We start from the raw sequence: 19,208 nt of genomic DNA, 5'->3' as shown, positions 1-19,208 counted from the left end.
ACAGTGCCAGTGAGGCTGTTCCGTAGCACGCGCATGCGCATACTGCAACTGTCGCTCGTAACCGGCAACAATGCCACTCTCGTCAGTGCCTCGACACGGGCGAACCGCCACCGTTCGTGGATCGGACTGCAGTGTGAATTGGCCTTAACTGCACTTTTTATCCAATTCAGAAAAGAAAGGGAAATAATGAACGTGTGAAGTGGGTTCTTTCGAGATTGTTGTTCTTGTTGTGGTCTTCAGTCCTGAGACTGGTTTGATGTAGCTCTCCATGCTGCACTATCCTGTGCAAGTTTCTTCATCTCCCTGTACTTACTGCATCTGAATCTGCTTAGTGTATTCATCTCTTGGTCTCCCTCTACGATTTTTACCCTCCACGCTGCCCTGCAATGCTAAATTTGTGATTCCATGATGTCTCAGGACATGTCCAACCAACCGGTCCCTTCTTCTTGTCAAGTTGTGCCACAAACTCCTCTTCTCACCAATTCTGTTCCATACCTCCTCATTAGTTATGTGATCTACCCATCTACTCTTCAGCATTCTTCTGTAGCACCACATTTCGAAAGCTTCTATTCTCTTCTTGTCTAAACTATTTACCGTCCATGTTTCACTTCCATACATGGCTACACTCCATACAAATACTTTCAGAAACGACTTCCTGACACATTTATACTCGATGTTAACAAATTTCTCTTCTTCAGAAACGCTTTCCTTGCCATTGCCAGTCTACATTTTATATCTTCTCTACTTTGAGCATCATCAGTTATTTTGCTCCCCAAATAGCAAAACTCCTTTACTACTTTAAGTGTCTCATTTCCTAATCTAATTCCCTCAGCATCACCCGACTTAATTTGACTATATTCCATTATCCTCGTTTTGCTTTTGTTGATGTTCATCTTATATCCTCCTTTCAAGACACTGTCCATTCCGTTCAACTGCTCTTCCAAGTCCTTTGCTGTCTCTGACAGAATTACAATGTCATTGGCGAACCTCAAAGTTTTTATTTCTCCTCCATGGATTTTAATACTTACTCCAAATTTTTCTTTTGTTTCCTTTACTGCTTGCTCAATATACAGATTGAATAACATCGGGGAGAGGCTACAACCCTGTCTCACTCCCTTCCCAACCACTGCTTCCCTTTCATACCCCTCGACTCTTATAACTGCTATCTGGTTTCTATACAAATTGTAAATAGCCTTTCGCTTCCTGTATTTTACCCCTGCCACCTTTAGAATTTGAAAGAGAGTATTCCAGTCAACATTGTCAAAAGCTTTCTCTAAGTCTACAAACGCTAGAAACGTAGGTTTGCCTTCTAAGATAAGTCGTAAGGTCAGTATTGCCTCACACGTTCCAATATCTCTACGTAATCCAAACTGATCTTCGCTGAGGTCGGCTTCTACCAGTTTTTCCATTCGTCTGTAAAGAATTCGCGTTAGTATTTTGCAGCTGTGACTTATTAAACTGATAGTTCGGTAATTCTCTCATCTGTCAACACCTCCTTTCTTTGGGATTGGAATTATTATATTCTTCTTGAGGTCTAATGGTATTTCGCCTGTCTCATAGATCTTGCTCACCAAATGGTAGAGTTTTGTCAGGACTGGCTCTCCCAAGGCCGTCAGTAGTTCTAATGGAATGTCGTCTACTGTTTGAGGTAGTAAGCCGGCTAGAATGAGAAATAGTGAGCCGGTCATTGCAGCGAGGCCGCGTGTTTACCTTGGTGGCGGTCCCGGAGCAGCCTAGGCTGCTGGCCAGCGCGGCGGTGGCGTTGGCGGGGTCTGCGTCGATGTGGTACCAGGCGGAGGCGACGCCGCTCTGCAGGACGAAGCGCAGCGCCAGCGGGGGTTCCCCGGCGGCGGGCGCCGTCAGCAGCAGCGACGCCAGCGCCGCCCCCTCGGCGCGGCCGGCCAGCGTCACCCTGGCGGGGTCGCCGCCCACCGCGGGGGCGTTGCGGCGCACCCAGCGCAGCGCCTCCAGCACGTCCAGCGCCCCCCAGTTGCCCGCCGCCGCCGAGGTGCCCGTGCTCAGGAAGCCCAGCACGCCTGCCGACCGAACCCTGCTGCTTCAGGCGGCCGCGTGGATTTTGTAAAGGAAGTCATTTACATACAAATCTATTTCCTGCGTCAGTCTTTCATGTATGAATTTATACGATTGCAACCATTTCCTACTGGTACTTCTCATCGTAACTCCAGCCCATACACTGATGAGCCACAACATTACGGCCACTGTCCACTGCGAGGTTGAATACCTCCTTGTGTTGCTGCAGGCACACGAGGTTGTAAGGAAAAAATGTAAGCGCAAGAGAGGCGAACAGGCAGTCACTATAGTGGAATAATGGCTCTGAGCACCACGGGACTCAACTTCTGAGGTCATCAGTCCCCTAGAACTCAGAACTACGTAAACCTAACTAACCTAAGAATATAGCTGCCTGCCCAATCGCACATTACTGCAACTGTAAAATTGTTTTAAAAATAAAAGTGGTATGACATACTAGATTTATATTGTTACTACTGTCACATTATTCATGTATCTCGTGTATATGTTGTCATCTGTTTGTTGCACTGTATTTACACAATACCATATAAGTAACATTCATACAACTGCCCATCACATTTTCCCAATTTATTTGTAATTAATGCTCACTGAATATGGTATTCTTTGTAATATAAATACTTCTAATGTACTCGCAATGCTGCCTTGGTTCTTAAAAAATCACTGCTACCATACTTGATTCAAAATTTCAGTGCACCATAGATAGATGTTAATGCAATTGTTACTGCCATATTATTCATTTTATCTCACCTCTATTTTGCTCCTTGTATATAGCACAGTATTTACATAATACCATATAAGTAGCATTCACACAAGCTGGTTGCTACATCTGTCAACTTCATTTGTAATACTATACGCTCATAATGTAAGGTTTATCTTTGTGATTTAATTTTCATTAAGTTATGTCATTCTTTAAAAACAGTCATTCTGTGAAATAAAAGTAACCTGCATATTGTGATGTCTCTGAGAGAGAACGTCTCTGACACCGTTGAGTTTGTAAATCTGTAATCTCTGTGATAAATTCACATGTGGCAAATTCTTTTTGGTGTGTGTGTGTGTGTGTGTGTGTGTGTGTGTGTGTGTGTGTGTGTGTGTGTGTGTGTGTGTGGTGCTTTGCACAATATGGTGATATACAAGTTACATAAGTGCTGGATATATTTAGGAATATGCGAAAAATACAATCCTGCAACTTCGCAACAAAATCGCGCGGAATTTTCGACGTAAGTACGATAACCACTTAACCTCACATATTTATTTACGCTGTATTTCATCGTTTGGAGGTTAATTATTTTTACATAGGGCGCTTCTAACACTATTTTCCTACCGTAGGGCAACAACACACCAAAAACACTTCGCTGTATAATAAAAATCGAAAATCTTGAAAATCATGTGAACAGCCGTCTGATGATGAACTTGCCAGTTCGAAACCGGTAACTGTGCTATTTACCTAAATAAATAGCAGAATTAATAGTGGCTGGTTGCTGTTTTCTTCTCTGTAAGAATTAACCTACATTAACCTAAGGACATCACACACATCCATGCCCGAGGCAGGATTCGAACGTGCGACCGTAGCGGCCTCGCGGTTCCAGACTGTAGCGCCTAGAACCGCACGGCCACTCCGGCCGGCCATTATAGTGAATATACCGGCCGCAAATACGGAAATCCACTGATACAAGCAGGTTTGCCAAAGGGCACATTGTTGAGGTGCTGCGTCTGCAAACGGGAATCTCTGAAACGGAGAAGCTCGTCACCTATGGGAAGTGGTTGAAGGATGGTGAAATAACGAGTAGGCCGTATGGTATTGGAGGACCACGTCTCATCACAAAACGCAGAGGTCCGAGGATTCCCCACTGCGTAATCCAAGATAGGCAGCGATCTGTGGCAGATCTGACGACAGAGTACAATGCTGCTGAAGGCTCGAGTGTTCCGGAACACACTGTTGAACATGGAGCTCCACATCACACGACCCCTACATGGTTGAACAATAACATCGTCAGTTAAGGCTACATTGGCACAGCGTCACTGAGTTTTCACTGTGGATTGATAGAAACGTGTTGCCTCTCGAATGAATCTTGTTAGACCTTGTCAATGGATGGATCAGGCTGTCATCCAGGCGAATGGCTGCAACATAAATGCACTGCACCATAAAGGCAGGCCAGTTTGGACAGAATCAGGCTATGGGACCCACTGGTTTGGGCTTGCATGGTAACTTTGGTGATAATCGAAGGCATCATGACAACATTATTGTGGACCACCTGCACCACTACATGCTTGAAGTCTCCCCCTACGGCGACAACATCTTTCAGCAGGATAACCCTTCGTGCTGCGAGGTAAGAATCGTGCTACAGTGGTTTGAGGGTCATTATAGTGAACTGGCATTGATGTCTTGTCCAGCAAATGTGCTGATCTGTACCCTCTCGAACATTACTGGGCGCCAGCTGCGTGCCCATGAACTACCAACCTGTAATTTGTGGGATCTGCTTGACCTGTGCATAGACGTCTGGTGCCGCGTACTTCTGGAATCCTGTCAAGGACTTGCAGCATCGATGCCAAGCAGAATCTCTGATGTATTGTGTTTGAAAAGTGGAACAACACGCAACTGGTGGCCATAATGTTTTAGATCATCGGTGTATATTACATCCAATGATCAAGAACACGTTGCAAAAACTCCAACGGTTTTCAAGTACTATTTATCGTCCTCTCCCCAAAAATTCTAAGAAAGAGACAGTACTACAATTCTATAATGAGATGGCGGTTCCGCACTAATGTAAGGGACACAGACTTGGACTCTACCTGCCAGTTGAACGAGAAGAATTGAAGCAGAGGAGATGAGTCTTCTAAGGAGACTGGCTGGTTACAAACTCGTACATTGGATACAAAATAACGAAATCGGGAATGAACTGGGCGTCTAAAGCATTCTTCAAAAAATAGAGACGTGCAGAAAGAAATGGCGTAAACAGATTCAGAAAATGTTGGATGAATGAGTACCTAAATTAATATACAAATATACATGTCAAGGGAAAATAAATGCTGGGTGTCCTAAGAAGAGATGGAAAGATCACCTGCAATCCACTTGAAGTTGGAACAGGCAAGAAGGCCTAAACCAAAACTGGATATGACTGTGACGATGAAAATCAGTTTCCTAATATACCACGTTTTTAAATCAGAGTAAAAAAGTACATAATTATTTCTCAATCCCATAAATGTGTAATCTAATTCAGATAGTCCTGCAAAATAAGAGGAAGACCATGAAAAGGGTGTCCAAGGGGTATCCGAGAAGCGACGGAGAGAAGAGGAATAGAAGAGGATGAGGAACAATGGCAAAATAGAGACGTTCGGCAACAGAGCAGGTCGATGTGTTGACAGCTGTAACATTCCCGCGACACTAAGAAGAATGTTTCAGTAGTTACGACAATTTCTTGCAGGATTTAAAACACAAGGTAAAAGAAAAAAATACACAATGACACGAATATATATGACACTTGTATTCAAAGACAACAATTACTCTGAAGTAGCTGCAGTTCATGACGGTTGCCTGGACATTACAGAAGGAGGGACGTGGATCTACATAGGGTGTGTGATCTCCAACGCATGCTGTCCAACGTGCTCCCATGCTGGCCTCAAGTTTGCTAGGGCGTCCCTTTCCTCCACCAGCGCAGTTCAACAACTGCTGGATGAATCTTGGTGCAGGTGGACACTCCAACGTATCCCACAAGTGCTCAATGGGATTTAAGTAGGGGGGGGGGGGGGAGGGCAGGCTATTCGCCGAATGTCCCCTCGTACCAAGAGCTCCTCCATCCTCGCTGTTCAATGCAGTCAGTCTTCCACAAACACGAATGCATCCCTGACAAGACGCACATTGGGAAGAAGAACAGCGTCACAATAACGTTGCCTGTTAACTGCACCTGTTCAAAGGTTTGGAGGTCAGTACGCTCGTGCAATACGATGCCTCCCCACAGCACACTACCTGGACCAACAAAACGATCATTTTCGGGAAAACCTAAGGCCGAGATAAGTAAAGTAATGTGACATATACACAACTCGTTGAAGTGAGGTCTGACAGAGTATAGCACGAAATGGGGCTGGCCCCATAACACGAGATAATGGAAAAAGACAATGTGTGTCAATGACTGAGCAGTTACGGTGCACTGTGATGGTGTTCCTCATTACAACATGTCCCGGAGACAACATTTGGATGACTTCACACAGGGTAGAGTTATCGGGAAAGTGGAAGAAGAACGAAGTGTGACGAGTGTAGTCCAGGAGTCGGGTACTGCTCACAGCACTGTTTCACGTGCGTGGGAAGCGCTCCGAACCACGGGCGCGACTGTCGAAAGGAGTGGGGATGGTCCACCACGGTGAGCTGCAGCAGATGACTGCTGGGCCTAAACTGTGTAACAAGCAGAAACGGATCCTCATCAAACAGCGAGTGCAAATGCAGCCACATATAACAGAACTGCAAGGCACTGGATCTCGGCCTACGCAGTGCCACGGCGATTGTACGGAGGTGGACTCTTTGCCCGAAGTCTCGTATGGTGTGTTCTGTGGAGACCCGCACAGTAGTGGCGCCTTACGCGACGGTGCCAAAGAGCATAGTGACTGGACCAACAAGGAATGGGGTCACGTGCCTACACGGAGGAGAGCAGGTTCAGTCTGAGTTGTAATTCTGGACGTACCCCTCATACGGCAAGAGGAGGAAACACGTAATGAATCCAGGAACCTTGTCCAACACGATCATTTGTGTGGCCCTGATCTTATGGTGTCGGGAGGCATAATGTTGTGTGGCCACACTGACTTCCAAATGTTTGAACACGGTGTACTCACCGATCGACGTTATCGTGACACTGTACTTTTCCCCAATGTGCGTCTTTTCAAAATGCTTTCTGCACTGACTTCATTTTAATGGATGGCAAAGCGGTACCGCATCGAACAGCGCAAGTGAAGCAGCTCTTGGAAGCACTCCGTCGTCAGGCCACGAGTGGCCTACCGGGACCATCCGACCGCCGTGTCATCCTCAGTGGAGGATGCAGATAGGAGGGGCATGGGGTCAGCAAACCGTTCTCCCGGTCGTTATGATGGTATTCTTGTCCGAAGCCGCTACTATTCGGTCGAGTAGCTCCTCAATTGGCATCACGAGGCTGAGTGCACCCTGAAACATGGCAACAGCGCATGGCGGCTGGATGGTCACCCATCCAAGTGCCGGCCACGCCCAACAGCACTGCGGTGACCTCACGGGAACCGCTGTATCCACTGCGGCAAGGCCGTTGCCCCAGCTCTTGAAAAGAGAGGATATTTTCTGGATTGTCCAGAACCCTGATTTAAATCCCATTGAGAAGTTAGCGGATGCGTTGGTGAGAAGTAACGCAGTATGCCCACGTGACCAACGACCATCTAAAGCCGTCGGCACACGGACAGAGCATCCAAACGTTGAGGTTGCCGAGTTTCTGACGTCAAAGCGTGGAATAGCACGTTCGGGAGTCTTTCCGAACGTGCAGAGCAATATCTGGCATGTCAGATATTCTGAGCGTCGACCAATGAGATGGCACCACGCCACGTACGTCACACGCACGCCGTCTCCCTTCAGTACAGAGTTGTGAGGCGCCATATTGGCATTCATTTCAAGCCTATATGTATATGTGCCGTTTCTGAGCACCAGCAAATTGAGAATCACTGGAAAACCCGTTGTTAACTGTGTGATTCGTTCCAATAAAATAATGAGAAACATCATACTCGTGGCTAAAGAATTATTTTAACAGGCTGCGACATCGTCGCGAAAAATCACAGACCGGTATATGTAATAAGTTTCCTTTAATTTACGTCTATGGTCACAATATTTTCTGTTTAACAGATTACCGGTTTCGGTCTTTAATGACCATCATCAGATCCGTCTCATAAAAACCACAGACGTAAATTAAAGGAAACGAATTATTTTAAGTTGCATGTTATGGGAGTAGGCTGTTTGAACGACGGCATGGTAGCTCAGCGTATTCGGTCAGAGAGCTGGTTGGCCTCTGTAATTAAAAAACTGAGTGGAAGGATCATCAAAGGAACCTGCACGAATGTCAAGTGACGTCCGCAACGACCAAACACAATGGAAAAAAGAAGAAAAAGAAGAAAATTGCGTAGTGAGTAGTGTCACTGTCCTGTATGGAGTTGTTTGTTGGGGCGGTGGTTCGCGTCTTCATGCTTCCAATTTTTTTTCTTAACATTCGAGTTTTTATTAGGTTCTGATACTTTATTAGTAGTTTAATATAAGTACATACTATAATATTTGATGTTATGTAAACCATTTTTTGAGGGGTGACTGTTCGATAGGCTTAATCTACAGGACAGCTTGCGCTACTTGTATAAAGATATTTTGCTCCTTTTTCTTTTACGCTTCGTAATTCACATGTTGCAAAGATTCTGCTACTTGGTAGGAACAGTGATCAAGTAAGACTGACCTTAGGGTTTTACTAAAATGTGGGAATGATAAAATAATGTTTATCTTATGCAGACAGGTATTCCAAATTTGTACCGCACTGTTTGTAATGGAACTTTTACAAGCCTGTGTTCTTATTGATTGGGCATGGTACTTTCATTTTCGTGGGCGACGGAGGGAATGTGCGGTTTTAATAGAGCTAAAGTGGGAATTTTACGCGCGCCCGTTGAGTAAACAGTGTGATTTACGAACTAGAAACATCCCTCAACTGCCGCTGGAGTGCGTTGCGATTGTGTACACCACGTTGGGGCCCGCATCTCGTGGTCGTGCGGTAGCGTTCTCGCTTCCCACGCCCGGGTTCCCGGGTTCGATTCCCGGCGGGGTCAGGGATTTTCTCTGCCTCGTGATGGCTGGGTGTTGTGTGCTGTCCTTAAGTTAGTTAGGTTTAAGTAGTTCTAAGTTCTAGGGGACTGATGACCATAGCTGTTAAGTCCCATAGTGCTCAGAGCCATTTGAACCATTTTGAACACCACGTTGGGGCCCACGTACCGTATGCAAGAGTAGCATCGTTCCTGAGCGTTCAGCAGCACGTTGAACTTGGCACGCTCGACGTTGACGTTCGACAGCACGGTCCGTGTGACGACGGCTTAACAGTTGTCAACCGTGCTGTTTAATTGGTGGAACGCCGTGCCACAAGAATTTATCACTAACGTGGTGGCTAGCATGTAAGCACATTGCAGAGTATGCATTGCTGTCCGAGGTAATCCCGTATCCTATTAAGAACCATGGCCCACCTTCTGTAATGTCTAGTGTATCATCATAAATGGCGGTGACTTCAGTGTGCCGGCTAGAGTGGCCGAGCGGCTCTAGGCCCTACAGTCTGGAGCCGCGCGACCGCTACGGTCGCAGGTTCCAATCCTGCCTCGGGCATGGATGTTTGTGATATCCTTAGGTTAGTTATGTTTAACTAGTTCTAAGTTCTAGGGGACTGATGACCTCAGAAGTTAAGTCCCATAGTGCTCAGAGCCATTTTTGAATTTGACTTCAGTGTAATTATTGTCTTTGAGGACAAGTGTTGTTTCTGTTCGTCTCGTTGCTTATTTCCTTCAGTCCCCTTCTGTACTATACTGCAGCAGGTTTTTCTACGTGTGGTCCAAGTTTCATCGGGTTGTGTAACTTGTCAGTGGCAAATCATGCGAAAGTTACTTTCCTCCTTTAAGTTTTGCAAACCAGTGTATTTTATTGCGAAAGTGTACCGCTATGGTGAAAGACGACTGAAAACAGAACTCAGCGAAATGACGCATTCTTTAAGGCACTGAACACGCATGCAGGGAGAATGAGGTTCATCAAACTTCTTCAGTTTACGCTAAAGATTACAGGATTTTCTAATTAATTTAACAGAAGTTTGTTGAGCGATATTCGACGTTATTCTGATGTAAGAGCGCTCTCTCTGGGGAGCGAATCTCTTCTATTTTTCGACCTCAGTCTGATTAAAGAATGAATCATCCAGTTGCTGAGAGTGAAATGAGCACTACTGGCAAGTACATTCTTACTCGTCTCAAATATTTGGCTCCTTTTCCCCCGGAATATGTCACATTTTCCGAAGAATCAGTCACGCACCTTACGTAAAATTCGTCGTGACAACGAAACAGAATAGCAGTCGATAAATATGTTGGAGGATTACAAATCATTTTGACTCCACTTCCCCAATAAGATTCGCGTGAAACTAGATTCTACCAGCAAACATTCAAGCAATGAAATGTTTCGGGTAGTAATGGAATGGCACTCCGAGTCTCGTCGAATACTCGTTGCTCAGTAACGAACCACGAAAACCCCGATTTTTTAAAGAATTTAACTCCCTTGTATAAAACAGCTTCATACATCTGATTACTTTACAAATGGGGTAATGTGTGAAATATTTGACCTCGTGCGTGTAAGCGAGAAAAATTTCATAAAAGGTTTGAAATTACGTTTAATCTGAAGGAATACAGTCGGAGAAATTTTCTTAAATTTTGAATATAAATCATCAGCAATGGCGGCCGAAATCCAGTATAAATCACCCTCGTTCTGCTAACGGCCTTTGCAAAGATGGCGGAGGAGCGGACAGAGGTCCCGGGCACCTCTTGTCCTTGAGGTGGGTAACTATACCCAAAGCAGGAAAAATCAACAATGATTAACAGCATAAGGATGCAGAAATGGAAACCAATGCATTTAAGACACACAATGTGTATCCACAGGATTTGTGGCCGGCAATTGAAAGCGTCATGATACCTCTCCATTGGCAAAAGATTCCAGGTAGTACCCCAAGAGAGGACTTGCAAGAGGGAGTTGACCACGAGAAAAAGATGGAATAACCAACGACGGGATAACATTCTACGAGTAGGTACATGGAATGTCAGAAGTTTGAACATGTAGGAAAGGTAGACAATCTGAAAAAGGAATTGCAAAGGAAATTTGGAAATTTGTGGTAAGGTGTTACGGGACCAAACTGCTGAGGTCATCGGTCCCTAAGCTTACACATTATTTAATCTAACTTGAACTAGCTTACGCTAAGGAGAACACACACAACCATGTCCGAGTGAGGACTCGAACCTCCGACGGGGGAAGCCGCGCGAACCGTGACAAGACGACTAAGACCACGCGGCTACCCCGTGGGGGTCAGCGAAATGAAATGGAAGGAAGATAAGGATTTCTGGTCCGCCGAATATGGATCTAATATCAACAGCAGCAGAAAATGGTACAATGGTAGTACAATTCGTTCAAATGGTTCAAATGGCTCTGAGCACTATGGGACTTAACATCGGAGGTCAGTAGTCACCTAGAACTTAGAACTACTTAAACCTAACTAACCTAAGGACATCACACACATCCATGCCCGTGGCAGGATTCGAACCTGCGACCATAGCGGTCGCGCGGTTCCAGACTGGAGTGTCTAGAACCGCTCGGCCACACCGGCCGGCGTACAATTCGTTATGAATAGGAAAGTAGGGCAGAAAGTGAGCTACTGCGAACAGTTTAGTAATAGGGTTGTTACCATCAGATTCGACAGCAAATCAACGCCGAGAACGTTAGTTCAGGTGTACATGCCAACGTCATAAGTAGAAGCTGAAGAGGTGGAGAACGTATATAAGGATATTCAATGGGTAATTCAGTTTGTAAAGGAAGATAAAAGTCTGACAATCAAGGGAGACCGGAACGCGGTTGTAGCTGAATGAGTACAGGGGAATGTTACGGATTAATATGGTCTTGCCAGTGTGAATGAGAGAGGGCAAAGATTAACCGATTTCAGCAATAAATTTCGGGTGGTAATAGCGAATACTCTGTTCAAGAATCACAAGAGAACGGGGTATATTTGGAAAATACCGGGAGAAAGGGGTAGGCTACATCTGGATTACATCATGGTTAGATTACGAAATCAGATATTGGGTTGTAAGGCGTACCTAGGTGCAGATATAGACTCAGATCACAATTTAGAGTGATGATGAGTATAATGAAATTTAAGAGAATCGTCGGAAAGAATCAGTATGGAAGGAAGTGGGATGCTGAAGTACTGAGGAAGGATGAGACAAGGTTGAAGTTCTGTTGGGATGTGGATACTGCGATAAGGAAAAACCCCGCAGGCAATTCACTTGAAGAGGAGTGGACATCTCTAAAATGGGCAATCACAGAAACAGGATAGTCACACATAGGTACAAGAAAGGTAACTCCGAACAAACCTCCGGTAACAGAAAAAATACTTCAAGTGATCGACGAGAAAAGGAATCACAAAAACGTTTGGGGAAAGACATGAATACTGTCATATAAATCACTTGCGAATGAAATAAATAGGATTTGCATGGCAGCTAAAACTGCAAGAAAAACGCGAAGAAATCGGAAAAGAAATGATCGTCTTCAGGACAGGCTCAGCATATAGAAAAGTCCAACAATCTTCCGTGAATTTAAAAACGAAGGTGACAACATTAAGAGTGCAACGGGAGTTCCGCTGTGAAATGCAGAGGAGAGAGCGGATAGGTGGAAAAAGTAGGTCAGGGCCTCTATGAGGGAGAGAACCTCCATGGTGACTCAATAGAAGAAGAAATTGGAGTCAATAAGGACGTCATAGGGGATCCAGTATTAGAGTCCGAATTTAGAAGAGCTCTGGAAAGCTTGAGATGAAATAAGACAGAAGGGATAGGTAACACTGTATCAGAATTTCTAAAATCGTTGGGGGAAATGGCAACGAAATGACTATTCAAGTTGGTGTGGAGAATCTATGAGATAGGCGATGTACCATCAGACTTTCGGAAAAATATCATGCACGCCATTTCGAAGATAGCAAGGGCAGATAGGGGCGAGAACTTTCGCTTGATCAGCTTAATAGTCCATGCATTCAAGAAAATAAGAATAATGAGAAAGAAAACTTAGGATTTTTAGTTGACGGTCAGTTTGGCTTTAGGAAAGATAAAGGCACGGGAGAGGCAGTTCTGAAGTTGCGCTTGATAATGGAAGTAAACAAGAAAGATTCGTAGGATTTGTCGAACTTGATAAAGCGTTTGACAATATGAAATGGTCCAAGATGTTCGAAATTCTGAGAAAAACAAACATAATGCTGGGATTAAAAAGGGTATAAGACAGGGATGCAGTATTTCATGCATACTGTTCATTCCACAACGTCGAAGAAGCAATGGCGGAAATAAAAGGAAAGTTCGAGATTGGGATGGAGAATAGGGTGAAAGGGTATGAATGATAAGATTCAGTGATGACATTGCTATCCTCAGTGTAGGTGAAGAAGAATTACAGGATGCGTTGAATGGAATGAGCAGTCTAATGAGTACAGAAATTGCATGAGTGTAAACCGAAAAGAGACAAAAGTAATTAGAAGCAGCAGAAATGAGAATAGCGAAAAACTTAATAACAAAACTGGTGATCACTAAGTAGAGGAAATTAAGGAATTCTGCTACCTTGCAAGCGAAATAACCAATGACGGACGAGGCAAGGAGGACAGAAAAAGAAGATTAGCACAGGCAGAAAGGGCTTTCCTGACCAAGAAAAGTCTGCTACCCTAATCTGAGGAAGAAATTTCTGAGAATGTACTTTTGGAGCATAGCATTGTATGGTATCCCATCATGGATAGTGGGAAAAACGGAAAAGAGAAGAATCGAAGCAGTGTTTGAGGTGTGGTGCCACAAAAGAATGTTGAAAATCAGGTGGAATGATAAGTTAAAGAATGAGGACGTTCTCCGCAGAATCGGCGAAGATAGGAACATATGGACAACACTGGCATGAAGAAGCGACAGGATGTTAGGTCCACGGTACTACAAGGAATGGTAGAGGGTAAAAACTGTAGGGGAACAAAGAAGTTGGAATACATCCAGCAAATAATTGAGGAAGTAGGTTGCAAGTACAACTATGAGATGAAGATGTTGGCGCAGGGGAGACATTCGTGGCGGGTAGCATCGAACCAGTCAGTAAGAATGACGACTCAAAAAAATTATTCAATCAATTAAAAAATGAAATAAAACAAACAAATTTGCGCGTAATGAACTACACTGCCTCAAGACAAACACGCAGCTTCTATCTTCTACACTTCTCTTATTGTGTGAAACTCTTTATGTAAGATTATAAATCTTAAGCAGCAGATAATTGTAGTATTTTAAATTTATAAAATCGGTCAGTATGTATATGGAACACTGAAAGTGAAATTTTTTTTGTCCCAGGAAGGCATTAATAGGCAACCTGCAACTAGTATCGTGAATCATGAACTACGAAACGGGTAAGCACCTCGGTAATACACAAGGAGCATCTGTGAAGTTTGGTGAATTGACTCAAAAAACAAAAGAAATCAGTGTTAGAAAAAAAATACCTCTACTGGCCTTCAAAGCAATCACCATCACAGTTATAACACGCTTCTGATATCGGTTGTGAAGCTGCTGAGAACTGTGCGCGAACGCTTCTCGTGGACTCGCTCGAAGCACTGTGATCACAAACTGTTGCGTATTGACATCATTACAGGAGATGAGAGCCGCTGCTACCAATACGATCTGGAGACCAAGCCATAGTCAGTGGTAAGGCGTTCACCGACCTAACCCGCCTCCCAAGAAATGTCCGCTGACAAAATCCGAGTTTAAGACGATGTTGATCGCCTTTTTCGACAGCAAGGGCTTCTTCACTTACCGATTTCTACGCTAGGGAGGCGGGGAGGACGATAAACACGATGCCATTGATTGTCGCTTGGTCTCTGGATCGTACTGTAGCAGCAGGTCTCATTCTTTGTGATGATGCGAATATCCAATGACGCGCAACCACGGCGGCGCGAGCTATTCAACAACAAACGTTTGATGACAGTTTACAAGCGATGTCAGAAGTGTGTTGTTGCTAATGTTGTTCACTTTGAACGCCAATAGAGGTAGTAGCTCTTATTTCCTTTATTTTGTGTGGTGTCTATTCTGAAGGACATGTCCCAAAGTACAGATACGCGGAATCCGCGGCTGTGATACATATTATGTAAACTGAAGTGGTGGTGAGAGAGAGAGAGAGAGAGAGAGAGAGAGAGAGAGGAGAGGCACACCTTTTCACTCGTCGCCGCTGATTCCGTTTGAAGTCCCCGTGCAGCTGACATCAACAGTTTCTTTCCTTTCCATTCTCCCCCTCTACCTTCAATCTATATAATTTCATTTAGTGCTGCGGGTGATGTTTTCCGGTCGGCACAACTCTTTTCAGTTCGGCAGAACTGTGACGTCATCGCTGTTTATCTTTCCCTATTTGTTCGTGGCGTGAAGGAAGTTCACAGGTCTAATGTGTGTTTGTACAAAAAGAGGCCCTCTGGCGATGTATCGTCGCAAGCCTTTGAAAATTGAATGAGAATGACGGAAGAGCGGGATGAAAATTCTCAACATACATTTTCCAGCTGCGTGAGCAATGGGGAATGCAAATTTGCTATGAAACAACATTAAAATACCATGCACAAGGAGTTTAAAGATTTTATTGACAATTAAAATGAAAAAGTACAACAGTTGACAGACGAGATTCATTGTCCTATACATGAAGAAGCTCTTTGTGCTAAATTGGCAGGCGTGCAGCTTGTGAACAAATTGGTAGTACAAATAGTAAAATTTCTGAAGTAGCGCGCATTATTCCAATGTCACTTGCAACAGTTTTTGATGGGATTCAACGAAGCATATAAAGAATTTATGTATTACGGTAAAGTACGTTGGTTAAATCAAGGGCTATCTCTGGAACGATTTTTCGATTTAAAACTCGCTGTTGTTGAATTTATGAAGGAAAAAGGCGTGCAGGAACGAAAATTAGAACATCCAGAATGGATTGCAGACCTCGCATTTTATGTGAACTTTTCTGCATACTGCCCACAGTAAGACACTGCAAGGTGAGAAACAACTTCTTTCTGATTTGAAGCGAATCCACTTAAACAGAAAATCGTGTCACAGAATGGACATATTCTGACAAACGCATTCCAGTTCCCTAAAATAACTGTCCTTAAAATAATTACAATGGTAGTTTTCTAAACCTGTTGAGGACTCTGCCAATCTTACATTTGTTTTCGAGCTGTTTTTGAGACTGTTTCGGGTGACAGCACCCCTCTGCATGTGCAGATATAACTGGCTAATCTGCAGTGTAATTCCCGTTTTAAAGACAAATCATTTTACGTTGAAACTGTCCAGGTCATCTAAGTTGCTTTCTTCAGTTTTCACATCTGCACAGTAAGGTTGCAAATGTGCTACAATATTTTGATCAAGATATGTGTATGAAAGACCTTTTCTCCGTTATGAAACTAAATAAGTCACGATTAAGTGGCAACCTGAGAGTGAAAATGTCAGTATGCCGACACACTGTATCAGATAAAAATATTGTTATGTCTTCAGCGTGTCAAAAATAATTAAACAATCCAGAACAAAATTTTCACTCTTTAGCAGAGTGTGCACTGATATGAAACTCCCCAGCAGATTAAAACTGTGTGCCGGACCGAAACTCGAACTCGAGGACTTTGCCTTTCGTGGGCAAGTGCTCTACCGACTTTTTTTCCATAAGAGCTTGAGAGAAGGGTCGGGAGCAAAGAGGGCAGGGGTTGTCTTCCGAGGCCTCACCTCAATGTCCCGTTCCCACCCTCCCAGCGCCAAGGAAAGGAAAGGGGTTCGATAGGATCTAGAGAACTTCACTGGATCAAATTCACTTACTTGGGGTTGCGACACTTGTGAGGAGCGACAGTTGTGAGGAGACGGCCGAACAAGTAGCTGGCGGTCTACAGTAGAGATGGGCAAAACTGTTCTTTTCAGAGATTGGATCAGAACTGTTCACTCCTTGAAATGAATTAGCTCTTTTTCATGACTCACCACTCATTTACAATAGAAAATAAATGGAAGGCACATTGCCCTTTAAACTTGGTTTATTCCAGTACTATACCTGTATTTTGATCTTATTTGATCCTATTTTGAAGTAACACAGATAATGAGTAAGAATTTTGTATTGTTTATTGAAATTTCCACGATATGACAAAGTTTTTGATTATTGATTTATTTTGCACTATCGTGGATTTTTGGGTTATCGGAAAATGTTGTAACTTGAGATTTACATTAACAATATATTTGGCTATAATGTATTAAAATTTCACTAACCTCATACAAATACATCGCAAGCCATATATTTTTAAAGTGAACGTTTCCTTCTGAAGACGCCTAAAATCGCAAAATCCGTACCAGAATAAGAAAAAAATATATAAATTTGACTGTAAAACGAAAGTGCTGCATGTAGCCTTACGCAGAATAAAACAAGGAAAATATTGGTGTATCACATTTTGCGATACGTTTATCGGTTCGCTCGTAATTAAAGCGTAAATTCGAGTGTCCATAATAAAAATCCTATAGTAAGAGGAGTCATCAGGAACCTAATCTAATCAGTTTAAACAAATAAAAATAAAATAAAAACAATTGATGTATACATAACATAATAATGTAATATACATAGCGGTATTACTACGAAGAACAATATCCAGTAGAGACGAACTCCGATGCAGAGGCGCTGAGTCGAGCAGGTCGAGCCGCGAGCTGTATTACTGTGAGCTGAGACCGCAGAGACCAGTGTGACACCTGAGTCGCTTTGCTCGACGCTCTGGCTAGAGTCGAGACGGTGGGGCGAGCGTTGAGCGGGCGAGTTCCGAGGGTGGGGGGGAGCGGTGAGCTCACCCGCTCCGAGCCAAATCGTCCGTTCCCTTGCGAGCAGGTTGTTGCAAGTAGTTCCTATGTTATCCGCTAGGTGGCTCTCTGTCCTGTTGCTCGCATCAACTGCCCAGAGGGCAGGATGTGCGACTGAAACGATCGCCGACAGAGTGCGATGCGAAGTTAAGCTGCGGCAGACGACGCACAGAGACGGCACGGCATATGTGAAACACAAAATCCAATGGGGCACTGCACAATGCAGGCAGCCAAGGTAGAAGCAGGGCAGAGGCCGGCGCTGGCTGTGTTGTGTGGCGTGCACTGTGCTCTGACCAGCAGAGGCGCCGCTGATATGCTCCGTCTCTCTCTCTCTGCCGTGAGGGAAACGTTTGGAGCTACCGTTCTTTTTTTCTGAATCACTGATTGTTCACTCCTTTGAAAGATTGAACTCTATGAATTAGTTCAAGAGCGGATCCCCCATCTCTAGTCTACAGGGACACCAAACAGGTAGCACATTGCAGTTCAGCACTGCATCGCCACATCCCTGCCGTCACACAGGAGGGCACAACGATCGCTGCAACGCATCAGGCAAAAAGCATGGGATCTACACAAGATCCGACCGATGCTGCAGGAATATTTCTGCAAGGACATCATTTGCTAATGAATGATGAGAGCAAATTTTTACTTGCAGATGACGACAGAGGACCAAATGATAGGATATTGGTGTTCGCCAGCGAAAGGGGAAAATCCTGTTTAACAGACTACAATTCGTTCTTTGTCGATGGAACGTTCAAAAGCTCCAGCAAGCAGTTTGGACAGTTATTTATTGTTCATGCCGATATTTCTAGTTCTGAGGAGGAAACAAACACAGTTGCAGCCGTGTACGCCTTGCTACCCAATAAAAAGCGAGAAACGTACGATCGCTTTTTCACAGCTGTCGAGAGCAACGTACCTGGATGGAATCCTACAGCTATCATGATGGATTTTGAAGCTGCAATCGTCCAATCAGTAACACATTTGTTTCCTGATGCAAAGATTAATGGCTGCAACTACCATTTCAATCAGTGCTTGTGGAGGCAAGTGCAGAATTGCGGCCTTGTTGCTGCCTACAAGGAAAACGAAGAAATTCGTTTTCACATAAGATTGTGTTCCGCTTTGGCTCACATTCCCCTGGACATGTTAGATGATGGGTGGGCTATGCATTCAGAAGAGCACGCCAGATAATGAAAAACTGCAGGATTTTTACGACTATTTTGTTGAACAATGGCTGGATAATGGAGACATGGCAAGAGATATATGGAACTGCGCAGGAAGGCGTCACCGCACCAACAATGTTTCAGAAGGATGGAATCTGAGGATAAATACATTCATTTCGAAGGTTCATCCAAATTTTTACTCCTTAGTAAAAATTCTCAGAGAAGACGCAGAATATCATGGGCACCGAGTAGTTTTAAATCTAGGTGGGAAAAGAAGAAAGAAGTCCTCAATTAAGACAGATGAAATAGTTTCTAAGACCCTTACAAGACTCCAAGTTGACGGCAATATAAAATCATTTCTTACTTGCGTGGCTTATGCACAGAAATTACAATGACAAG

General features: G+C 44.0%; 1 protein-coding gene across 1 annotated transcript in view; it reads right to left on the bottom strand.

The window, feature by feature from the left end:
- LOC126199703 (carboxylesterase 4A-like) overlaps positions 1–19,208 on the bottom strand; it is a 61,105-nt gene that overhangs the window by 9,514 nt on the left and 32,383 nt on the right. The window contains exon 3 of the mRNA XM_049936630.1: positions 1,711–2,036. Within this exon, the coding sequence (XP_049792587.1) occupies positions 1,711–2,036 (326 nt within the window). The remainder of the gene's footprint in view (positions 1–1,710; positions 2,037–19,208) is intronic.

The sequence above is a fragment of the Schistocerca nitens genome, chromosome 8 (assembly GCF_023898315.1).
Source record: "Schistocerca nitens isolate TAMUIC-IGC-003100 chromosome 8, iqSchNite1.1, whole genome shotgun sequence".
Lineage (NCBI taxonomy): Eukaryota > Metazoa > Arthropoda > Insecta > Orthoptera > Acrididae > Schistocerca > Schistocerca nitens.
Note: the sequence above shows the minus strand (reverse complement) of the source record. Positions and strands in the feature narration are given on the sequence as shown.